At 37.5% G+C, this 27013-nt stretch overlaps 1 protein-coding gene across 9 annotated transcripts in view; it reads right to left on the bottom strand.

Moving 5' to 3' along the window:
• Positions 1-27013, bottom strand: part of raph1a (Ras association (RalGDS/AF-6) and pleckstrin homology domains 1a) — a 93029-nt gene that overhangs the window by 30481 nt on the left and 35535 nt on the right. For 6 of the 9 annotated variants that reach the window (XM_079821754.1, XM_079821761.1, XM_079821760.1 and 3 more), the window contains 4 exons: positions 8506-8625; positions 7984-8086; positions 5686-6311; positions 2041-2115 (listed from right to left, as the gene is read on the bottom strand). In XM_079821754.1, coding sequence (XP_079677880.1) covers positions 2041-2115; positions 5686-6311; positions 7984-8086; positions 8506-8625 — 924 coding nt within the window. Of the gene's footprint in view, positions 1-2040; positions 2116-5685; positions 6312-7983; positions 8087-8505; positions 8626-10889; positions 10995-19147; positions 19247-27013 lie in introns of those variants that run through there. The other 3 variants (XM_079821756.1, XM_079821758.1, XM_079821759.1) reach the window with 3 other exon arrangements.

Here is a 27013-nt window from a genome sequence, read left to right as displayed (position 1 = left end):
ATAATACTTTTCTCAGATGTCCAAATGTTTAACCTCTAAATAGAATGAGCTCCACAAAATCCCATTTTTAATTATGTGATTTGGACACGCAGTGCTGAAGAGCTGCCGATAACACACAGCTCAAAACTTATTTCAAAACATGCTTGCATGCTCTCCAGATATACCTAAAGTATGTTAACAGTCACAGCGCAAAATAATTTGTTTTCAAGAGAACATCTCAGATGCTACGGAGCCCCTAAGGGAACATGGTGATAAAGAAAAAAACATTTTGATGGGAGAAAAAATTATATTGCAACACTTTTGCGCGCATTGTGATTTGCTTGCTAAAACTATAACATTCTCTCACAAAAGTATAGTGTTCCCTCAAGAAATTTTGTGTTTACTCACAAAAGCATTAAAATACAATTTTTCCTCCCATTTCATATAATTCCAATCACCAATTTTTCAAGTGAACGCAAAAGCATAACATTTTATCTTCCCAGCTTCCCTCCAAGCCCTTTAGGGGCTCAGTACAGATGTATCATTATGTGATTTAAACAAGTGGATTGATAGAGTAAATGAACATAAATACCCAAATAAATGAACATGATGAAAACTAAAGGTCTATTCACACCAAGAAGAACATGCACAACAAGATTTTCAAATTAAACTATAAAACTCCATGATACTCTTTACACCAAATTCAATACAATCCAATTTTACACCCAATTCAAGGGATAGTTCACCCAAAAACGAAAATTATCCCATAATTTACTCACACTCAAGCCATCCTAGGTGTATATGACATTCTTCTTTCAGACGAATACAATCGGAGTTATATATATATATATATATATATATATATATATATAAAAAAAAAAATGTCCTGGCTAATCCAAGCTTTTTGATGGCAGTGAATGGAAGCCCAAAAAAGTGCACCCATCCATTATAAAAGTAATCCACAGCTCCAGGGGGTTAATAAAGGCCTTCTGAAGTGAATCGATGGGTTTGTGTAAGAAAAATATCCATATTTAAAACTTTATAAAGTAAAATATCTAGCTTCCGCCAGACCGTCTTCCGTATTCGAATTACAAAGAAAGTGAATCGCCTCTTGCAGTTCAAAATGCTTACGCTAAGTCCCATGTCATTGTCGCGCAGTTATGCTTTTTTCGGAAGTTAAATACAGAAGGTGGTCTGAGCTAGATATTTTACTTTTTAAAATATGTATATTTTACAATTGACTTCAGAAGGCCTTTACTAACCCCCAGAGGCGTGTGGATTACTTTTATAAATGGATGGATGCACTTTTTTCAAATTTTAGGCTCCCATTTACGTTATATGGTATTATAATCCATACTCCAATACAACTCCAATTGTATTCGTCTGAAAGAAGAATGTCATATACACCTACGATAGCTTGAGGGTGAGTAAATCATGGGGTAATTTTCATTTTTGGGTGAATTATCCCTTTAATTAGTATTTATGCATTTATCCACAGATTATATTACATTTGAGAATATTGCTTCCTTTGGTTGGAATTAAATTTGTAACTTTGGTATTTATTCACATATCTTAACTTTCTTTCTGAGAATTTTGTGCCAAAAAAATATTCATGAATATTTTAGCATGTGTTTTTTTACTTATCAGACTTAGTGTGAATAGGCCTGTAGTGCACTATGATCAACAATACAAAAAATGGAGAGTTTGAGTTAATAGAGGCCTTGAACATTCCTGTTTGTTATAGGACACCACAAATATTGTTTGATGTTAAGTATCCATGCACATAATTTTGCATCAAACATTTATACTGATTCCTCTAATGTGCTTTGATTTACTGAATTTACTTTTGATTTACTATATGTAATTAACCAAAATAACACAGAGATATTAGGAATGAGGTTTCAAAGCTTTGTTTCATTAGAATAGCATCCTTATGTCTTAAAACAAAGACAAATGATGGAAGAAAAATGGGTGAAAATGAATCATGCTGGCATGCATAGAGGGGTTAGGAAGCCACTAGGAGGAAACTCAATACATCCAGAGGTGGAAAGAGGGCGTCACCTTGGTCAGCAAGTGAGAGGGCTTTCCTGCAATGCTTTGCAGAATGAGAGAGGTCTCCCTGTCCAGATACGAGTGCTTTGTGCAGAGAGAGAGGAGAGACAAGAGTCATTAGTGCTTTGATTAATAAACATTAACGATTTTCCATAGTGTGAAAGCATAGGGGAAAATTGTGAGCAATAATCACTGCAACTAGTAAGAAAATGGTCCTATCGAAACACTGTTTCATTTCAAATAAGATTAATTTTTCTATGGACAATCACAAAAAGTTCTGTGGTTTGATATAAGATGCATGTGGTATTTTGTGCTAAAAGCATTTTTTTCTTGCTTATTTTTATTTTGAATAGTGTGAATAATTAAATTCAATGCTAAATGAATAAAATATAATAATACATTAAAATTAATATCAAAAGCATCTACTAAATGATTAAAATATAATAAAACAAAAACAAAAAAATAAACATTTATAATGCATTTTATGTAATTATTGTGACAAAAAATTAGTTCTGTATATCAATTAATGCATTTATATATCAATTGATAAACTTTATGGGTATCTGTCATTTCAGTTGATCTTGAAAAAAGACTAATTGGCTGGGCCGTTTTAGCCAATCAGACAACTTCAGAGAAGTTAAACCAGTCACAAAACACTGCATTTTACATTTTCAGGTTTGTTTATATGACTTTGGAGGGTTTGGGTTTGGGAAAGATATATGTGGTTGAAGGAATGGGGCAGTGGGTCCAGGTTTAGCAAAAGTTTGCAAAAGGCTGAATCACTTATCTATCATTGTTTATCTATCATCAATCATCTGTAGGTCAATCATGTTTGTCAGTAAAAATCTGTGGGATAGAAGGATAGATTAGTGAAATCCCTCCAAATCAATCTGCTCTGTGAGACTTTTCCACCACAGAGGCCAAGGAAGCATGCAGCTCATTGACTGCATTTCAGACAGCTTTAAATAGCAGTCATATGTGCCTTCCTAAATCATTTCATCTGTGACCACACACTCATTCTGTTCAACAGACTAATTCACACAAGCTGCCAGACAAACAGCAACAGGGTCAAAATACTAATCGCCCAACAAGAAGTTGGAGTTTGTTGGCAATGTGAACTAGCCTTAAAGGACTAGTTGACTTCAGAATGAAAATGTCCTGATTAAATATAAGAGACAAACATAAATTATTCTGAAATGTTCATTGGGAAATTGAGAGATGAAACCATGTTGATGGTCTGAGTCTGTGGTAGAGTAGTCGGTTTAAAGCGAAACTCGAGGTCGGGGACCAAATCTGCTTCTCCTGTCTGATTTTAGGTGAAAAATCGGATCTATTGGAGACGTCCAATAGATTACTTAGGCGCGCCGAAAGAACACCAGAGACACAGTACAATCAACATGGGAAAATCTCACAGTAAAACAAGCAGCTGAGAAAAATATGATGCACCGGTGTTTTGCCAGATGAGCAGTTTATCGATGTATCATCTTTTTACTCTTTTAACTCCTCTTATAACTATCATATTTGTTTCTATTTTAATTCCTTTTATAACGGTTTTAATTTTCCATGCTTTTATTTTGTGATTATTTTAATTCCCTTTTCTGTGTAAAGCCCTTTGAATTACCATAGTGTATGACATGAGCTATATAAATAAACTTGCCTTGTCTTGATAATTTACTAATTTACCCCCATGTCATTCAAGATGTTCATGTATTTCTTTTCCAATTTAGCACCTAAACTGTGTTAACGGTCTTCCTAGCATTGTTCGGGAAGCAGACACACTCCTCTGTCAGTTTAAATCTAGATTAAAAACGCATCCTCTTTACTATGGCATACACATAGAACATTATCAATTTATATGATTAAAGTCAGTTAAATGATTGTTTTAGGCTGCATTAACTAGGTCTGCCGGAACCGGGAATACTTCCCATAACACCTGATGTACTCGTTACATCATAAAAAGAATGGCATCTACGCTAATGTTAGTCTCTCTGTTTATCCCGAGGTTTACTGTAGACATCCGGATCCGGGCCATATCCAGATCAGATGGTGGACCTGCGCCTAGACGCGACCGACGCAGCCCTGAAGTGTCAACTAGACTCTCCTCTGTGACGGCCTCATTGACACGACATCCAGTGGCACTGATCCTCAACAACAGATCTTCAAATCTTCAAACAGATGGAACTGCACAAATACTCTGAATGTTCCGATCTAATATGACTTCTGACTTGTAATATTAACTAAATCATAATCATACACTGTTTGTTCGTTGGCCAGAGGAGAACTGGCACCCCGACTGAGCCTGGTTTCTCCCAAGGTTTTTATTTTCTCCATTCTGTCACCTGATGGAGTTTTGGTTCCTTGCCACAGTCACCTCTATTGTCTTTGGCTTTTGGCTTGCTTAGTCAGGGACACTAAATATTCAACTATATTACTGATCTGCCCGCATTGACACTATGTGATAATTGAACTCGGTTGCATTATTTTCCTGTTATTTTCCTTCCTCTGGTTCCTCGGCTGGGATCATGTAGAGCCCTTTAAAGCTGCATTGAAACTGCAATTTGGACCTTCAACCCTTTGTACCCCGTTGAAGTCCACTATATAAAGAAAAATCCTGGAATGTTTTCCTCAAAAACCTTAATCTCTTTTCGACTGAAGAAAGAAAGACATGAACATCTTGGATGACATGGGGGTGAGAAAATTATCAGGACATTTTTATCCTGAAGTGAACTAATCCTTTCAGGAAAAGAAATGGTGCACGATGGCTTTCATTTAATTTATGAAAGAAAATGTAACTGATAACTGATGCATCTGAGAAGTCTGCTTTTTTTAACCATACCCACAATGGGTTGAAATTTAAACCTTTAAATATTTGGGTTAGACTATGTCTCAGTACAACAACTAAACACAACCCCAAACTGCTGCAAAATCACTTATCTGTGTAATTAAATCTGCAGTGAGGGTAAAAGCCGCTTTTATTCGGTTTTTCAGTCAGGGATAGAAACTGCTCTCATTTTAATGCTTAATCTGCTCTGCTAGAGGCCTGACGAACTCGGCTCCATTCCAAAACCTAGTGAGCTGCCAACATAGACACTTTTTTAAGCGCTCCAGAGGCTGTTGCAACAGGTAGATAGCCTAATATATGCCAATAATTATCAATATTCTCAATATAGCCCCCTACTGTACACAGCGATTTTCAAAAACTTTTTCCAGTTTTTCGTCATTTACTGGATAAGGATTCAGTATTAAAAACATTTTCCCCCTCAATTTCTACCCCATAAAATATTTTAGAGCTTAGCATAACTAGAGAAATTTCATTCATTATACAAATGCCCACAGAATTTTAATAAAATAAGATTTTACTAATTTGCTTGACTTTTCTAAGTCTAGAAATTACACTTTTAAAAATAAAGCTACTATATATATATATATATATAGTTTTTTCAAAACAGTGGGGACACTACCACCTCAACAGTTTCTTTTCTTTGAAGGAACAATTAAGAAATATCTTGATTTTTAGATTTTAGTTGGCTTATTTAAATACTTGTTTTGTCTCATTTTCAATCATTGCATGTATCCTTCAAAGAGATCCGATAATGCTTTGCTTCAAGCTCAGTGGAAAAACTCCATTTGAGAATAATACGAAGCATTGTTTACCTCTGAACTTGGCTGGTCCTGTCCGTCCTGTAACCCGTCCTGATCAGACTTGGGTTTATCGATGTCCAGCGAGTCCATGCTGGACGCAGAAGCAGAGTTAATGCTAGAGCGAGAGGAATGGACAAAGGACCGCACCTCATGCTCGGTGACTGTACCCACAGACCCTGTCCTGCGATGATGATGATGGGATGTCGGCCGCCGGACAGTGGAGGAAGAGTACGGTGCTGAGATCGTAGAGCCGAAGGATGTGGAGCTCTGCCTGGCTGCTTCGTCCATGCTTTGGGAGGCTTTTTCCAGCTGGGCTGTGATATCATCCAGAGAGAAGTTGGATGCCAGCGAGGGTCTGCTGGTGGTGCTGCCCACTCTGACCGTAGATGCGGGCGAGGCGCGGGTACTGCTGCTGGTGCTGCCGCCACTGCTACTCGCCCCTCCGCTGCTGCTGCCCGTGTGCTTAGTGCTGTGACTGCGGCCAGCCGGTGGCTTCTGACGAACTTTGGGGTCACTGGCCATTCCGAGACGAGATGAAGCGCTGCTGGGCTTTCCGATGGTGCTGAGCTCCTGCTCGATGGAACAGAGGTCCGCCATCAGAGCATCCAGATCCACTGCGTCACCCTGGTTCAGTGCCTCTGTAAGTAAACAAACATACACACACAAACATGTAAACAAACCAGCTAATTTAAGCATGCCAATATTTATTATGACTAAGTAAGATGTTTATGTCTCAAGGGCATTGAGTTCCTTGTTTATGCAAACAGCCCAGCCAAACGGGCAGAATCTGTGCAAGTGAGAATTTAAAAAAATGGAAACTCCTTAGCAAATCCTGTCAGTTTTGGGCAGATGCAGAGTTCTGTGACCATTTTATATATTCCTAAGGGAACTTTTCAAAATTATCAGGACTTCTAGACTCTAGAGGGTGTATCTATTCTGAAGAAATTATTACTTCAGTGTGGGCTATACATGTAAAAATTATTTTGGAATATACTACCGTTCCAACATTTGAGGCCAGTAAGACTTGTTTTTGGATGAAATTAACACTTTTATTCAGCAAGCTGATCAAAAGTGACAGTAAAGAAATGTATAATGTTACAAAAGATTTGTATTTCAAACAAATGCTGTTCTTTTAGACTAATATTAATCAAATAATACAGTATCACAAAAAATACAATATTACAGTTTCCACTAAAATATTAAGCATCAGCACAACTGCATTCAACATTGATAATAATAATAAATGTTTCTTGAGCATCAAATCAGCATATTAGACTGATTTCTGAAAAATCATGTGACAATGGGTCTCATTCACTAATAATTGCGTGGATTCTTTCGTATAAGTAAGCACAGGAGAACTTCTCACAAAAAAATCTCTGCCTGATTCACAAAATGTTTGTACGCACATGATGAAATATAATAGAATTTGTTCTTAACCTCGTTTTGATAGTGAATTTGGAGTATTCTAAATGAGCGGCCACGTGCACAAGGTTAGTCATTTGCATAAAACACACCCAAACCATCTCCATATAAGGGCTTTCTGCACACGCTTTCCTTACAGCCGTTCGTCACTCATCAAACTTGCCGCAAACGCGCTCTCACCCGGATCCTCGAGCAATGCCAAGTGTGCTATTCTCACTAGTTCTCACAATAAACACCTTTTATAAAGACCCAGATTACAGAGCTCTCTTTAGCCAAGCTATCACGCAGCTGTTCTTACTAATTCAATTAAATTATATATATTGATTATTCTATTATAATACTATTTAACTGTATATGATCGAATGTATTTAAGATTAAATTAAATTGCATTATTTAATAATTGTATTATATAATTTTATATATGGATTATGCTATATAATGCAATTAATGCAATATACTTCAATGTAATTATAGTCATGCTAGGATGAAATGTAACTTCTTAACACAATTATAAATCCATACAGAGTAAGTTCTTTTGCGTACGTGTGGTTTCAGTTATTCCAATATTTTTTCATACAGTTAGAAAAAAATTATCATGAAATCTTTGGTGAATTGTAATTTGTTCTTAATATCGCTCGTACGCACATTTCACGCACAAATTGTGCGTACGCATGCTTAGTGAATGAGACCCATTGAGCTTTAGGGAGACACCAGAATGATCCTTATTGTGTTAAAATGACATTGAAATGTGTAGTCAAGAATGACATCAATCATTTTGGAATTTACAGTCCCTGCCCAAGGTCATAATGATATTAGAATATTAACAATATAACACTGTAAATAATAATAGAATATAATTTTGTAATGTAGGGTGTATACTGTGTATACCGTTGATGTTATAAATGGAAAAGCGGTAGGCCATGTTGGCCATGTTTGACTCTTGTCTGAGAGGTGCTTTCTGCATCTTCTCTGGTCTCCCATCATCTAGACTCTAAAGACAGAGAAACAAAGAGTGATGAGCCTTCACATATACAGTAGTTTCACCTGTGGCAGTACTGTTAATGACACTGTGGAGGGATTTCAGGACTGTCTGATTCATTTAGAAAAATACAGATTATCACTGATGTAATTCAGAAAAATACAGATTACTGATGTCATTCATTCTTAATATATTTTGTTGCATAACATTAAAACTAATAAAAGAAGCTTAAATAGTAAACTAAAATGCATCTATACTGCACAAAACAAGGTAATTGAAAGATTGACAGATTCTTCACGCTGCTTAAAGCCTCATGAGTTGTGACATCACAGACCTAATCTATACTGACAACCACAACATTATTATTTGAATTATCACCATCACTGCACCTACAAGGTACAAATTGGCAGGTTATCATCTCTCATCCTCACCTTTGTGAGTTTGTCAAGCTCTCCGAGCCATGCTCCAAACATTTGGTCCAGGTCCTGGTCCTCTTTATCGCTGTCCTCCTCTGCAGCGTGATCCAGCTCATCATCTGAAAACTGCTCCATCTGAAACAGAGCACAGGACTGCTCAGAATTCATGGGACATAAGACTTTTTCAACTTTTTAATCAATTGTCCCACTGTAGTCAAACATTTTTATCCTTTAAAACTCATCTTTGATCACCAAAATGACATATTTAAACATATTTATCCCTGCACGATTCTGGGCACTACATCTTTTTTTTTTCAAAACTGAGATTACGATTCTCCCACAATTCTGAACAGAGAACTTAACAAAATAACATGTAATTTACCAGAGGTTCTGACAAAATGTTAATAGCTGCAGTCTCTTTGAAAAGTTTAATTAATCTGAATGAATTATTTATAATAAAAAAAAGAAAAGAAAAAGGTTTGAACGAATGATTGAATGACTTCACTTGTTTCATTACTGGATGAATCATCGTTTTTGAACAAATCTCTTGAATGAATAAGTCAATGACAAATCCAGTCACTTGTCGCCACCTGGTGACTTAAAGCTACACTGTGTGATATTTTCCCCCCATCGGTGAAAAGGTATATAACCATCCAATGAATATTAGTTTCTGTTCCTCTCAATTCCGATTTCGTTTTAACTCCTACGGTGGCCGATTTAGTCCAAGATTAACATGGCTTCCAGTTCGACCTCGTCCACATTCGACATGGTGCCATCGAGTGTTAAAACGTGAAAGGCGAAGCTTGAATTTACGGGTATGTCCCTCTTTGGCTAATGTACTTTCAAGATGGAGGGGCAACATGGCGACCGGCATTCGAACCCCTCACCCGTATGTATTTTCAATGGCATATTATAAACTTACAAGAATACTTTATTACTTGAAAGAAGTAAATATACATTAATGAGCACATATATTTTGTGTGTTTTAAGCTAAGAATAAACTAAAAAAGTTACACAGTGTAGCTTTAACAATGTAATCGATACAACCGTTATTTGAAGCGCCAAGTTACTTTCAAAAGGAGATTTGTTTGATATTTATCACTTCCGTAGACATCAGTGTTTATATTCAAACTATAAACGTTTATCCCAGTTCTTCTGTGATAATATGAATATTTGTAACACCGATACTGTGATGTTGAAAATACTTTTTGTGAAGCCGTTTTATCAGGGGTGTTTCCTCCGTGGAGGCAAGGGAGGCAGTGCCTCCTCAAAAAATTGGAGAATATAATCCATATTTAAAAAATAAATCTATGCAAATATTACTAAATGTGAAGTAACACTATCCAACAGCTACACCAGCAGGTACAGTTACAGCAGGAGTCCGCGTCTCTCTTGCCTCCCCTGAGCCCATTGAGTTTTAACAGACACACTAAAGCGTGCAGTTGGTTTGGTGTGGGGGGGGGGGGGGGGGGGGGGGGGGGTTTGGGGGGGGGGGGTACAATCATGTGAGAGGAGGATATGATTGGATATGACTGGTTTGTGTGATAAATCCTGCCTCTTGTTTTCGTGCGTGTTAGCAAATCGGTCTAAATGAACACAATTATGGCATTAATGGGAGGACTAAATAAAAAGTAAGTAAACTCAGCCACTTAGATATCAGCTTTATGTCACGTCAAAATCAAACTTGAAATGTTGGGGTTTATAGTGAGCAATCAGCTTGGTTAAAAGTTGTACATGTGTTAGCAAAATAAAAGCACTGTCTATCAATGAACACTCGTAAATTTGACATATGAACCTAAAACATGCTGCTTTTGTTGGGCTCTGCACATGCCTTCCTAAAGCCTCAGATTTCATGATTTGCCACTGGACGAACATTTGAAATCACACACTGCCCTCTGCTGGTCATGGGGACACAAAGCCTGATAACGCATGACAGACGGCATAAAATAATGTTACTCAATGCCAATGTTGTCACTATTGTAAATTATGAAGTTCTTATGTAACATCACAAGCCTGGTTTTTCTTTGAACTCAGCACTCAAAGTATGAAAGATTTATCGATAACAAGAATCCCATCCTGTAGAATCTAACACTAAGCAGGACAGATGGAGACCTGGTGTGTGTGTGTGATGTACACATCTGAATACATCAGTGTCTTATCATCATGTTTATATCAGATGGTTTGGAAATCATCCTCTCCCGTTGTAAATGGTTTTGGCAAGCTTAGCAGCAACACATTTCAATGGCTGTTATAACACAGAGCCATTAACACTCTCCAGTGTCTAATGTTTCTGTACCACACATCAACCCTCATAACACACTTTAATAAGTAGTTTCAAGTTTATCTCTCAGTGAACAAAATAAGCACTGTGTGTAACAGAATGAAAGTAATCCTCTTACGTTATTAAAATTCTTCTAAAAGGTACTTTGGTCTGAAAATTTCCCGTCACTGGTGAGGAAACCTCGTGGACCGACTGTACCAGGCCACATAAATCTCCAATTTAACTGTGTTACGGAAAGAAGAAGAAAAAGATATGGGCTATTTACAGTAGTTTTGTTGGAACAGTTTCCAAGCCAGCATTCCATAGGTTATGTACGATATGCAGGGGGGGTCATTTGCAGTTTGGCAACCCTGTAATTGTGGGTCAATCCTTCTCAAACATGCAGAAGGAAACTGGCCAGTGGGATGATAAAGTGCTAGCCAGATGTTCCAGAGTTTAGATCTTCATCAGAACAGCCGGCAAGATCATTAGAGATGGAGACCAGAGACCGCCACAAATGTCTTAAACACACTAGCACAGCTGAAGAATTATCAACATCACTACAGTACATGTCCAATGGCCACCTTTACAAAAAAAAAAAAACTACTATATTATGGTGCTATCATCGTACAGTAATGGTATAATGAATCATAATACCATGGTAGTTTGCTATACATCATGGTTCAAAAGTTTGGGGTAGATAGGATTTTATGTTTTTGAATGATGTTTCTTATGCATTTATTTGATCAAAAATACAGTTAAAATAGTAATGTTGTGAAAAATTATTACAATTTATAAGAGCTGTTGTCTATTCTAATATATATTTTTTCAAATGGAATTTATTCCTGTGATGGTAAAGCTGAATTTTCAGCATCATTACTACAGTCTTCAGTGTCACATGATCCTTCAGAAATCATTCTAATATGCTGATTTGATGCTCATTTGAAACATTTCTTCTTATTATTATCAATGTTGAAAACATTTGTGCTGCTTAATATTTTTGTTTCCAATAGAACTTATAGAATTTATTTGAAATATAAATATTTTGTAACATCATAAATGTCTTTACTGTTATTTTTGTTCAATATAAATATACAATGTATATAATATATAAGGTAATATAATGCACCCATGCTGAAAAAAAGTATTACTTAACCGACTGCACATGGCAGCCCGCCTGGAGTTTGCCAAAAGGCACCTGAAGGACTCTCAGACCATGAGAAACAAAATTCTCTGGTCTGATGAAACAAAGATTGAACTCTTTGGCCTGAATGGCAAGTGTCATGTCTAGAGGAAACCAGGCACCGCTCATCACCTGGCCAATACCATCCCTACAGTGAAGCATGGTGGTGGCAGCATCGTGCTGTGGGGATGTTTTTCAGCGGAAGGAACTGGGAGACTAGTCCGGATTGAAGGAAAGGTGAATGCAGCAATGTACAGAGACATCCTTGATGAAAACCTGCTCCAGAGCGCTCTGGACCTCAGACTGGTGTGAAGGTTCATCTTCCAACAGAACAACGACCCGAAGCACACAGCCAAGATAGACAAAGAGTGGCTACGGGACAAATCTGTGAATGTCCTTGAGTGGCCCAGCCAGAGCCCAGACTTGAACCCGATTGAACATCTTTGGAGAGATTTGAAAATGGCTGTGCAGTGATGCTCTCCATCCAACCTGATGGAGCTTGAATGGTCCTGCAATGAAGAATGGGAGAAACTTCCCAAAAATAGGTATGCCAAGCTTGTAGCATCATACTTAAAAAGACTTGAGGCTGTAATTGTTGCCAAAGGTGCTTTAAGAAAGTATTGAGCAAAGGCTGTGAATACTTATGTACATGTGAATTTTTTCGTTTTTTATTTGTAATAAATTTGCAAAGTTTTCAAACAAATTTCTTTCACGTTGTCATTATGGGGTATTGGTTGTAGAATTTTGAGGAAAATAATTAATTTAATCCGTTTTGGAATAAGGCTGTAACATAACAAAATGTGGAAAAAGTGAAGCGCTGTGAATACTTTCCGGATACACTGTATATGATGGTACTGAATGACATATATTCACATTCTATGATTTATGAGGTAATCCAAATCACTTTGAAGAATATCATGGTACATCTCCATTAAAAAAAGAGATCTAAAAGTCCAAAAAGTTAAGGTAAACGTTATTCTTATACAGTATAAGAGTTGTCAACTCATGGGGATACGGGTTCGAATCCGGCCTGGGTCAAATCACGACCCCATTCCGACTCTCGCTCAGTCTCTACTTTTCTGTGAACACAGTCTAAAACCCCCCCTAAAAGTCTCAACTATAGAGTAACTGGTTCATGCTAGATTCTAAACACGTCAGCCTCAAGTTTCTGGAAAGTTTTCGGATTCAGATTCCACTTCTCACATGTCCTCTTGGCTCGTTTCCGCGGCCCAGATCTTCCGAGCTATATCAGCGATTGTTTATGTTTAATCTGTGGAGAGAGAGTGAGTGAAACCAGGGAGAGAATTAAAGGGAAGCGCCTCAAGGAGCTGTGCTACAATTAGCTCCCTGCGGTTAGCAGCCCTGTGATTTGGGCCTGGACTGGCAGGCCCGGGGTGTGGGCCGTTCTGCGTACGGTACAGTCACTCAAACTGTGGTCCCTGCTGAGACACACTGGAAGAAGAGCAAGTGAGAATATGTGTGTGTACATGTGATGATAATATCATCATCACCAGAAGGTCTGTGATCGCACGTGCTGCAAAGTTATGCCACGGTAGTCTAGTCTATTAGATGCTGGACCGGATTGCTTGGCTCGCACCTTGTCCGTTTTATGCAGATCCCGTCTGGAGAGACAGCGGCCACGTGTAGTGTCAAGCCTGCAGAGGAGGCATCTGTTTCACATCACTGCCTTACACATTCCACACACAGCAAGCTCTTTGCTCTGATGGAGTAAAGCAGGCGCTCCTGTTGCCTCCTACACGGGAGAGCTAGCAGTGTTAATACTTATTAAAAACAGCAACATGCGTCCTACCAACACTGCCACGCTCTTGCTGGGTTCACATTCTGTGAGCTTTTTGCTTCCCATTTCAGATGCCTTCAACATAATTACCCTCAAAAGAGATTTTAAAACAAGCTACTGCAAGTGCACCATTACCTTGATGCGTCAACAAGAAGCAATGATGATTTCAGGTTGCTGCCGTATTTTCCGGAAAATAAGCCACACTGGGTCAAAATGTTAAGAGAAAAAAACCCCACAATGCATAAGTCACATTACATTCATAAAATACGAGTAAACAAAACTCTACAAACATGTATTTTAGTTCCTCTCACTTAGGAACAGTATTCAGAACAAAAATGCAGAAAAACATAAAATAAAACAAATACAAATAATAGTGGCATTGATCATAAATAACATTTATTATAAAACACCAAACCTAAACTGAAACTACTAGTGTGTCGGGAAATATCTTGAGCTCATCCGGCATGAATCCAAAGCTTTGCACATGTTTTAGGTGCTTAATTGCACTATAAAAGTCGCTTTAGAATGTAAGTTGCAGCACGTTTCAGATTGACTGTACTTGGTCGATTACTGTCGATGAGTATCTAGTTCAGGGGTGTTTAGTAGAGTTTAGCTCCAACTTGTCCCAACACACCTGCCTGAAGGTTTCTAGTAATCCTGAAAACATTTAGCTGCTGGTTCAAGTGCATTTAATTGGGGTTGGAGTTAAACTATGCAGCATAGTGGCCCTCCAGGAGTAGGATTCGACAGTCGACACCCCTGGTTTAGTTACTGAAGAGGGCTACCAATACCACAATAGAGTCAGACGCTGTACTGCCATCTACTGGCATGGATCAGCATGATCGTCTATGAGTTTAATGTAAATTACACTGATACTGGTGAGTTTTAGAGAGTGTCTACACAATAATTAATCCCCATAACTCTCCAACAAAAAAGACTCAGCTTGGGCATCACTACTCAAGACCTTATGCATGTCACACCAATGTTTACTCTTGTTTTTTGTCATTTTTGGTCTTTCTGTCTGGCTTCAGATATTTTTTGTTTCCTCTTCCATACAGGCACTGATTTCCCATTGGTAAAGCACTATAATAGGCGTTTTACATTGTCTAATTTTAGCTCTTCACATCACAAAACAACACAGTGCTACTAGCGTGTCTATAGATGTGCGATGAGTGCAAGGATTCTCTATGATGTTCAGTGAAGCACCACAATAATAGTTTTTGGAATAAAACAAAAAACATTTCTACATTAGCAGTAATATTAGTGTTATCAGGTTAGCAAACATATTTAGCTCAGCTAGCATGCTTTTTTAAGCGGAAAAAATAAAATAGGCAATTATAATGAACGGCAGTTTAGAAGTTACACTTCATTTAAATTTTTACTGATAACAAATCATAAACAGCAATGGAAACATTAAATCTGAGGGCATGTAGCTGTGCATGTGTGTAGGAGGACAGTCTAATGTGAACAGGAAGTGTGCAGGATGTAATGGATTCCTCATCCCCCTCGCGGCTTGTTGTGTAAGCCATCCCTCAAGATGAGAGCCACGCCAAACTTATACCATGTCACAACAAACACACACTCCCTAAAGCAGTTAATCAAAAGATGTGATTCATTGTGCTCAACTACATTTTAGATTATGTAACAAACGACCCATCAAATCCTTAACTGATCCTAGGTCAGAAAACAGCGTCATAATCAAGAACAAGCTCAAATCTCCACCCAAAGCTGCCATTTCATAATCAACCAACCTGCCCGAGGAGTGCCAGAGGAATCCAGCATCTATCTGAGATGTGGATTTGCTAAGAACCCTGATAAATGATTAGCTAAATCCTGAAGGATGAATTTAATGATGATTACTGTTGGGCAGCTCCAAAAGATGTGCTGTAACCCGCTGGAAATACCAGTGTATTTACTCATTGATGCAGTCTGACACCAAAGGAAAAATCGCATGACCTCTCGACAGACCAATGAGACCAAATCACAGTTGTTTGGGGGTTTTTTTACTCAAAGGCTGCCCACTGTCCAACACAATATTTGAAGGCCCTATAACATAATATTAACAGAACTAAAACAGTCATATACTGCATATTGTCGTCACCACAAGCATTGCTGTTATGATCATCTTGGAAAATAATGAAAATAATCTTGGAAAGTAACTTACACAATGCATTTATTTTTCCTAATGAGTAAAGTTATATTGTATTTTTAAAACTAGCATTTCTAAACACTGCTCAATGTTACAACGTAGATTCATAACCTTATATGCTTGTATTCTCAGATGATGTGTCTTTCCCATGATCCTAACTTCATGCTGTTTGCAAATGGACAACAACTGTGTGAATTGTGCTTCCCACTGCCTGACCTTATAATCTTTGATCTCTGGGTCAGAGGTTAGTATGTGCGATAAAATCAGTCCATGAAACCCTGGAGTCTGGTATAACTTTTAAACTGGGAATGCTAAACACTAAGCATCAATTTATGCCATTATCAAGCCCAACAGTGAAAGCGTAATAATGTCATTTAAAGTTTATTGCTGAGGTGTGTGGGCCTATCAGAGGCTTTAAGCTCAGAGTTAGTCTGCTCTAAAGCAGCCTGTTAAAAATGGATGCAAAGAGGCTTTGAAGTGGGGTTGTGACCCCTGTACATTCTTCACACAACACATGGTGGGTCTCATAGAAATAAAGTGTGTGTGTGTTATTGATGGAAGTATGGTAAAGCCTGGATAATCAGATAGTACACTAACACAAACCACAGACCGCAGCTCCTCTACAGAAAGCAACGCATCACCACATTCGTCACCTGTGAGTGCATCAAATGACCGTACCATACATAATCAAAGTTCCAAACATGAGTCCACAAACGGTTTATATTAAATAGACATAAATCAACAGTAAGATGATACCAATCAAAAGTTTGGGGACAGTAAGATTTTTTTTAAAGAAATGAATAGTAAAATAAAAAAATACTACTAAAATATTAAGCAACACAAGGCTTTTCAACAATGATAATAATAAGAAATTATTCTTGAGATGTAAATCAGCATATTAGATTGATTTTCTTTAAATCATGTGACACTGAAGACTAGAGTAATGATGCTGAAAATTCAGCTTTGCCATCACAGGAATACATTAAAATTTAAAATATATTCAAATAGAAAAGGGTTATTTTAAAATGTAATAATATTTAACAGTTTTTACTGTATTTTTGATCAAATAAATGCAGCTTTGGTGAGCATAAGAGACAACTTTCAAAACAAATCTGACAGAAACCAAACTGGTAGTTTCTCATTTCAATCATGTTGAAGGCATTTCCGACAAGTCCATGACCAAAACATAAAAAACAGCTACAGATCAATAAAAAGGGTGAATTACTCATTATTGATGCTATAGTTTGTACCAAAGATCACACAGTGAACATCTGTAATAAATTATTATAAGCATTAATTAATTACAAGCATTTTTTGCCATGTTAAAATAAATTGGAAGTGACCAATTCCAATTAGTCAGTACTACCCTCATTTCAAGTGTTTCTCAGTGAGTTTGGCTTAGGGATACTCACTTTCAAGTGGAATTCACCCCAAATTTTGGGTTTATTTGATTAAAACATTCCTCTAAAATCCTCATCATTACCTTATGTGACATTTGGTGGCAACAAACAGCTTCAACAGCAAGTGTGCACAAAAGCTTCCAAATATACGCCAACTTCCAATGAATTTCCTGAAATGTGATCTGATGTATGAAAATTCAGTCTTGGAAGGAACTGTGGACACGTGGCTCAATCCAAGCAATTCTTGCCCTTTTGCATCCATGCAAACCTCATCCAACCCTAACTACTGAAACAATGAGCTAGCAGAGGTGAAATTTACATGAGAAGCCAAATGGAAAAAATAAAGAAAACATTAAGGGGGACAACTAAAGGAAGTGTACAGGAACTGCCAAAAGCTAATAAGATTGTGCTTTTGAAATGAAAAAAAAAAAAAAAAATGTTCACCATGGAGACTGATGTATGTATAGCAAGTTTTAACTCTTTGCTGTAATGATGGTAAAACCTGATTCAATTCTTTAGAAACCATTAAAGCAGCATTTAGAAATGTCATAGTTTTCCCCCTCTCTCTTTTTGAAATAATTTATTTAATAAATTATAATTTTTTAAAGTACAAAAATAAAATGCTGATGTTAAAAGGCATGGTAGGTGTTTTGTTCCAGATTTTTTTGTTTGTTAGTGTTATACTGGCTGAAAGTCTCTTCACATCCTGATAGCAATCACTAAGTAAAGTGGTCTAAATGTATTTATATGTATATATATTGTCTGTGGAAGGAGTAGGTCCATAAGATGTTTGTCCAATCATTGCATTCGGTCTGAATACACGGATATGATGTCCTACCTGCCTGTCAACGTATGCATTTCCATCCCTCTGCGCACCTGAGGCCAGTTGCATAAACTAAGCCATTATGTTAAGACAGTGTCTTAAGATCTAGTATGAGCCACTAGCAGTTAGGCAAGTGGCATTCAGTCTTACTTTTCGTATCAAATTAGGCCAGTCTATGTTTTTATGTAACTGATTTAAAAAAATTATGAACAGTCTTAAAGAACAAAATTGTATGTCTAACTTGTAAGACTATTCTTAACTGTTTATGCAACCGGCCCCTGCTCGCACAGACATCATACATCATCAGCGTGTTTCATGCTAGGCAAAGTTAGACAGATGTCAGTTACCCATTACAGTTCCTCCTGAACCAAAATAATGAGTTTATGCTGCATTCACGCCATAACTACTGTAATTTGGAAGAGATGGAAACCTGTGACGTTATACTCAGAGTGCTTTGCAACATGAATTTATGTGTCAATGTCAACACTATCAACCGCGAAATGAATCTGCAGCAGTACAGGTCAGTGCTCTTTAAAGGGATCCCATGTTGTTAAGACTTTTATGGCTTAATATAACATAAATTATGTCTCTTATTGAAATATGTATTGGAAAACCCATGAAAGATCCACGTTATTTAAAAAATCCATTACATATTTGGACAATGGACGGTGCCATTTAGTTTGCGTTCCATGTCGATGACGTAGAATGGTTGCACTCGGCAATCAACTGGCGCTACCCGTAGCTATTTTTACCACAACACATGTTTACATTCATTATTATTGTAATGTTATGTGCTTTGAGACATGAGGTAGTCAAACGCCGTCTCCCATCTCTTGATGCTTTGCAGACTCTGATGTGTATGTGCATGTGTTTTGAAGGAGTAGTGGCTGAAGGGAGGGTGGGATCTCATGCTTTCAAAGCTAGCTCGCTATTGCTAGCCTGTCTGAAAATTGCTTACCCTACCTTTAAGACCTATAAAGCTTCTGGACAGAACAAACGCACAAGCGGTAAAGGCTAATGCTAAAGTGGCTAGTTCCCACTTACCTGGCTTTCAGCAGATCAGTTAGGACTTTCAGGATAACTTTACATCACTGAATTCATATTCATGGGCCAAACTGATGGTCCCTTTACTTTTCTGTTCTTAAACTCCGTCAGAAACGTTGTGGGAGTAGAAAAACCTATAATCAGTGCATTTAGAGAGTATTTTCCATTCATAGGTCCAGCATTCATCTGATACAGACGTGGTTTATTCCAAAAGCTCAGAGCTATGTGTCCTTGGGGGCTGCTTCAGTTTGCAGATCTCTGGTTTATTCACCCCAACTTCAGGAGCAATAAAGATACAGAGGTGGATTTGGTTTGTTGTTGGGCTAAAGTACAGTAACTCTATGATGCCTGGGCATAAGTACAATGAAGCATCCACCTTCCTTGTGGAGCATGAGTGGAAATGTTCCTCCAACCACACCACCAACTTAAGTCAATGACTCTCAGGAAAACATAGATGAGCATTGAAGAGCGTTTTCCCACGACTACGGCACAGCTGTCATCCTCAGGGATGGGTGACTCGGGACACGACCGCAGTAAGCTCTTCGCACGAGGCAGATTCCAGCTGAGCTGTGGTGAGGATACAAGCAGAACGTCAAGGCAGAAAGAAACTGCTTCAAATAAGATCCAGATTTTCCTTCATTCCCTCAGCCTTCATCGCGAAGAGAAAAACAAATGTACTCGTGGTGAGGACGAGCTGGCCTCAGTCATCGTAGGAAAAAATGAAAATGAATCAACAAGAGAGTCCAACTCTCAGCTTAGTATTCCAGATGTGAGCGAGGGAGCATGGAAACACACAAACACAACACATTCTCTCGCTTGCGTACAAAACCACACTCAAAAATAGACCAAAAAACATCAAACTGGGGGGCAAAATGGTTGACAAGCGAGGTTATTGGGTACACATTCAAAGTTTGAAAATATTAAGCTTTTCCTCCCTGCATACCTCTCATTTCCTCCCTGTTCATCTCCGTTCTTCTTTGCAGTTTGATTGCGATTACTCCCGAGAGAAAGTGAGGAGTGTCAAAGGCAGAGAGCTTGAGACGGTCTTCCACATAGTCAACATAAACAGTACCAGGGCGATGTTTAGACTGAAGTTCAGGGCACAGTGGTTTTGCGATTAAACTGTCTGCGAGTAGGCTCTTTATAAGCGTTCAAAACAGTAAAAGAAAGAAAGACATGGGGGAGGAGAGAATACGGGGAAAAGAGAGGAGTTTTATCTCTTTTCAGTATAAAAAGGAAGGTCCCCTGGCGAGCCACCGTGTGTGGACACCACACACACGCGCATCTAGATGGAGACCAAAATAGAAAGCAAATCTTAAGAGAGGTTTGTGGTTCTCACGGACAAATAAAAGCAAGTGGCAGTACTATAAAAGGTCATCACCGGAGATCAAGGATATGTTGACTAAATAAACATTGGAGAACATTGACAAATTTTAAAGAAAGATTGTAGCTGGGTCAATGACACGAGTGTTCATACACTGTAAAACATATTCTCATGATTTATCACAACATTTTTTCTTTTATCAAATCAGATTAGGTCATTTATGTGGTTCAGATAACAATATTTTGAGTTTCTGTTGAATAAACCAATCTCCATTGTTTTAACTCAAATTTTTTTTATTTCAATGGACTTAAAATTAATAACTAAATTAGGCAACTAACTGAAATAAATAAGTTTAAGTTACTAAAAGTACTAAAAATATGAAAGTGAAATAAACGCATATAACCAAAATAACTAAAAACTAATGACTAAAAAAAGAAAATATAAAATAACGCTGACCTTGACACAGTCATGCAGGGGGTCCTCTTTATGATGCCACTTCCTGTTTTAGGTTTTTGCATGTTGGTCACACCACGTGACTTTGATTTGGTGGACAAAAATCTTCATATTGATAGTCTGTGAAGCAGTTTTCTTAAAATGTATTATTTCCCCTAAGAAATAATAATAAAAAAAGATTATGCAATCGTTACGCTAGACTTCTATAAAACGGTTTTCTTTTTAAGAATTTAATTATTTGGCAAGCCTTCTTTCCTTCATTAAAATCTATCACCCAAACATTTTAAATTTCCTTCTCATCAGAGAAGAGCTGTATTCAAGTCATTGTATGTATGAAAAGAATTTTATGGTATTTTTGAAAATTAATAGATTTAGAAAAACAACAGCACATGACAAAATGAGACCAGACGTAACAGCTTTCAAATGGTAAGTTGCATAAAGTGCATGACACATGGTGTCCTGGCAGTGTGAAAATCAGTCTCCTGCTCAACAGATGGCACAGTCAAACATAAATCATCTAAATCAAGTCAGTGCAGGTTGTAAGAAACCACACACAACAGACACTGAGGTGCAAGGATGCTGGTGCTCAGCTAATGTCACTTTCTGGCACGATCCCTACATATGGGAGCGATCATAGGCCCCATTCACGCTGATTAGCACTATGGCACTGAGATCCTTAAGCATTATTAAAGCAGCCATTTATCTCCAAGACAGACTGAAAAACACAAAAGTATGCATGTGACTGAGTGCCACGTTGTGTTCAGGGAAAAACAGATTGAAAATGTGAAAGAAGAGACTGTGGTGGAAATGTTTAAGACCTCTCCAGCGGGAGCATTTTGTCCAAGACTGATGGAATATGTCCTACTGAACAGGTCTGACAAACAAAGTCATGATTGCCTTTCCATTTACTGCACGAGGCCTGAATTTTTTTTCACTCTCAGCAAAAGTTTACATTTGATGCCTCATTCTTGTGAGCGCTACATTCCAGTGCATGAGATCAGCTGCTCCAAGTTTCAGTCACGCTAGACTCCTAACTGCAGTGTTTCTTTAGTAACATATGATGTGCTTTCTTACAGGCCTATAGATCTTTTTCAAAAGCCATCAATAGAGTTTCAATTTTGTGATCAATTGTAATAACTTGCATTTTAAGAATAAGACAAAAAGTCCAATGAATCTGACTTCTAGCTTCCATGGCCTGCGGAAAGACTTTTCTCATTCAGATCTGGCTCTATTCGAGTATGGAACATCAACTTTTCATGATCCAATCAATTCCTGATGAGTAAACGGAGTGCCCTACATTTTTTTTTTTCAAATGAAATATTCAATTTCACTCTCAATTGGATTATTTTGATGCAAAACGAATGCCTGTGAAAGTTACTACTAAAATTCAATCAAATCAACCCTGACTGGTTATTAAGAGCCTTGAAGTGGAAAATGTTTTTTCAGGAAAGATTTGAAAGTGATTTTAACGGGGTCATGAACTGAGAAATCAAATTTTCCTTGAGCTTTTGACATATCAGAGGTCATCATACTATAAGAATATCCTGTAAGTTTCAGAACTGAAAACTTCCTTGTTAGTCCAAAAACAGCTTTTATTTCAACCAAGCCCAGAAAAATGTGCCTATCAATAGGTGAAAGACGAAGAAAATAGACGCCTACTTCATCAATGCAACTTTGGCCCCACTGGTGTGTTAGAGAGAAAAGCAAAACAGACTGGCATCACTGACTGGGCTAAAGATAACATTACTTTTCAATGGATCCTAATGCTAGTTATTTATTGTCAACAATGTGAATGTCTCAGTCGAGCATTATTTATTTGTTTTCTGTACATTTCACAGTTGATTCTTTGGTAAATCAGTCGCAATTTCTGTGCAGGCTTTGCAAACACACTTTTACTGTATGGACTCGACAGTACTGCCACAACATGCAAGTAACTTAATTCTAATGCCTCATCTGTGACCAATGATTTCTGATATGTAATGACGAGATCACTGCATTCATGCGCTCAACATGTCTGATCAGCTACAATGCTCATCACTGCAACCTTTCATGCCATTATCTACATAAAATGCCATAGGTTCTAAGTTCTAAATATAATGCTATAAATCAACACTTTTCACGATTAGTTAACCATGAGAGCTGTAAAATCATGCTAAAAGTTTAAAAGTACAAATGTAATACTTAACTATTTCATATGCAAAGATGTTAGCCAATCATAGCAGTGGGTGTTTACATTGGCATCTCACAGCAGACACACCCTTTCAAACAGCGTTCAAATCAGAGGGCTAAAATTAGGGTAGGAAAAATGCCTTTTATTTCTAAATTATGACAATTTTTGATGTACAAATCAAATTAACATTATAAATGCACCCCAGGAAACATTATTTATTTATTTATGATTTAATGCCATATCAGCAACAATGGCTATATTCATGGCAATCAACAGTATCACTTCAATACATTGTTCCCAGGAAACATTATAAAACAATAAAACAATGCAGTTCATGACCCCTTTAAAGACTCTTATCAAGGGCGCAAGGCTCAAATCTGGACGTGAAATTCAAGTGTACAAACTTTTTCACTGGGTTCAATTGTGGCTATTCATATTGCATGAAAAATGGCACAAACAAATGGTTGAACTAATGATTCGCTATCTGCTACTGCTAGTCAGAGGAAGCTACTGTTAGTAGGCAGGACTTTCTTCCTCAGGCCTTTTGATTTGGGCAAACATTTCCGGAATTGAAAAGATTTGTTCATAAAATAAGAGCCAAAGTAGAAATGACACTGGAAAATTACTGTAGGAAGACAGATAAGGTACATAAAATTGGCCATTGCTCTGGGAGGCTCTGAAGTAACACTCATGCCGTTACGTAACCATGTGCTATAATTGCTATGTTCAATTGCTGTGTAATGTACCAGCCCTGTGTAAAAACAGCAGCCAGTTTACATGACCTTTCAGAGCTAAAGACAGAACATGAAAACGGTCTCGCTCCCACCCAAGATACACCCATGACACATCTGTCACTGGACCGCACTTTTCCATTAAATAGTTCCTTTTAGTTCCTGGACAAAAGTACATTGAGGACTGAGAAATTCTTGAAAACGGTTCAAAGGGTTGTGTGATTATTTATGGCTACTATACAGTATATGGCGGATGTTTTAAAAGACCACATGGAATCAATGTTTTGTGGCTTTTAGTCCATATGTCCTAGCTTTGAGGTCATATGCAAGCTTGTGTACCCCTTAAAGTTGTTTGCCAATTTAAAGTTTAGCAACATTTTCTATTTCAGGAAAACAGACCAAAAATATTGATGGCTTACATATGACATTATAACTGTGAACACAGTATTGTCAGTCTGTCAGTCAGTCAATAAAGCAATCAAATCAATAACCTAGGCATTCAATATGCCTGCTCAAACCTTTTGTTTAAATTGGAAATATATCAACACAGGAATAACACATTATTTTAATAAATGCACACTCAAGCTCAATATTTGCAAACAAAATTATGTGGCAAATCAACCAAACTCTTTGATCATACATTGATTCAGTATGTTAATCAGGATTAAGTATAAACATAAAAAAAACATATCCTCTTTGAAGATGTTTGAAGAGGTTTTTTTCCTAAGGAATGCACTGGATTAAATGTTTATAAAATTAAAGTCAGAGTCAAATAATATCTCAGCGGCACCACAAAGTCTCCATTGTTTATTACCTCCAGAACCAAGTCATCCAATCACAAAGCAACATCTAGAGCTCAACACAAAACCTTGTAGTGACCAGACAGATAGTGGAGCTGACCAGGAAGAACGTGAACAAATCATTCAATTTGTCACACAATCCATGTTAAAATGTCTTTCCGCTAAGTGCAAAACTTGCAGTACAAAGCAGAAATCTGTGATGTCCCCGCTTCCACAACGAAGGCATAAAGAAACCCATATGTCAATTAATTTGGACCAGGACTTTGACTCTTAACAAGTTGCAGGTTTAAATTTGCTGCAGACTTGCACATACTGCACTATTTGCTACATAAAAGCAAGAATTTCAGTGCTCCTTTTCGTGGAATGAAGAACATTAAATCCTCCGTTCAGTTCCCTTCCCACTGCTCTCATTATTGTGAAACTTTCGTCAATGTTTCCCAACTTGATGCCACTGCAGAGCACCAGAGTCTGTACTAAAATAACCTTGTGAGTTAATAGTAGGAGACGTGTATTTATTCAGTCAGATGTGCCATGCTTCTGTTGCCTGTCATTTCCACAACCCAGACCAGGATAAACAAAGAGCCATCCAATACTCTCCCTGGTCAAACGCCTCTGCGAGGCTCATGGGAGAAAATGGGCAAACCTCATGAAGTCAAAAACACACGTAAATCATTTAACAGCATCTTCACACGCAACCAACAGAAACAAAACTTCAATTTGACATTAGGCTATAATTTGGTTTAAAAAAACAATAGATCTATGATATTTTACAGATGACAAATGTCCACTTAGTTGGTTTGTTAGGGTGGGAGCTTATACAAGTGGTTCATTGGCCAAGAAAAGATGAAAACAATGAAAAGAGGACGATTCTTTTAAACAGAAGCTATGGAGAGATGAAAAGAGGTTGTTTCCCGTGTCTCCACAAGCAGGATGCAGGTCATTAATCAATGGTGTGTGTGTGTGTGTGTGTGTGTGTGTGTGTGTGTGTGTGTAGGAGGGCAATACTGGTGATTTGTAGATAGTCTCAATAGCTTTTTTTTTCCAGTACCAAGAACAATTTTACTTCACCAGAAAATCAATACAATAATAGCTATGCAGGGATTTTTGCCATGAGAAATATGTTCCTAATGCTTCAAATCATGAAAAGTAGACAAGAAAACTGCATAAATATTAATGTAATGTAAATTCATGGTATCAAACAAAAAAAGAAAACGTGAAAGATGAGGAATGACAAAAAATTTTTATATTACACACAAAATATCTTTGTTTACGGTGGTGGGGGTGACGAAAATATGTTTTTTTGTAAGATTTTTATTAAAGGAAGTCTCTTTTTTGCACCAAGGCCGGTTTTATTTGATTCGAAATACAGCAAACAGTAATATTGTGAAATATTTGTAGTTTCCTATTTGAATACATTTTAAAAAGCAATTTATTCCTTTGTCGGCAAAGCTGAATTTTCAGCATCATTACTCCAGTGTTCAGTGTCACATGATCCTAGAAATAATTCAAACATGCAGATTTGCTGCTCAAGAAACATTTATTATCAATGTTGAAAAGTTGTGTACAATTCTTTTCAGGATTCTTTAATGAATAGAAAGACTAGAAAGCCTTTGTAACATTATAAATGTGTTTACTGTCAATTTTGATCAATTTAATGCATCCTTGCTAAATAAAATTTAAGTATTAAAAAAAAATGGTACTGACCCCAAATTTTTGAATGGTAGTGTATAATGTTACAAAAGTTCTTTTGAACTTTCTATTCATGATCCTATTCACTGATGAATGATGATCCCATGATCTCACATTGGAACCCACAAACCCATGGGCAGAACCTATTGTAATCAATATTCACAGCTACAACCACCCTTAAAATAGAAAAAGGTCCCCATCAATCCCACCTTATTGAAATAAACTAAAATACTGTAAAACAAATGGTGTAGATACTAAATATGGGAATCCACTGGACTGGGGATAGTTTGTGGTGTCTAGCCCTAGAACAGCTGCCTGCCCATGACCAAATTAAACACTGGAACCAAAGCTAGGCCAAGTATTCCTACCATTTGTCTTGTCAATCACGTGGTCAGTTCACATTAGCGAGAGAGCTCCGGGTTAAGAGGAGGAGGGGACGAAAAGAAGATGTGGAAGCAAAAGAAGGATTCAAAGGTCCTAAAATCCTGCAACGGAGTGACAAAGCATCACTAATGTCATCATTCACGCACAACTGAGTGCTGTAAACGCGAGACGTGCATAGAGATTCCCTACGCGGGCTTGGCAACACACACAATGGGACAGTCTTCAAGCACAGCTCTGCCAATTAGAAGCAGGAGGAGAAAGAGCAGAGGATCCAAAACAAACTCCAAATTAACAAATTAGCCTTTCTGCAATCCC

This window comes from Gobio gobio (genome assembly GCF_949357685.1).
Source record: "Gobio gobio genome assembly, chromosome: 7".
In the NCBI taxonomy this organism is placed as follows: Eukaryota; Metazoa; Chordata; class Actinopteri; order Cypriniformes; family Gobionidae; genus Gobio; species Gobio gobio.
Note: the sequence above shows the minus strand (reverse complement) of the source record. Positions and strands in the feature narration are given on the sequence as shown.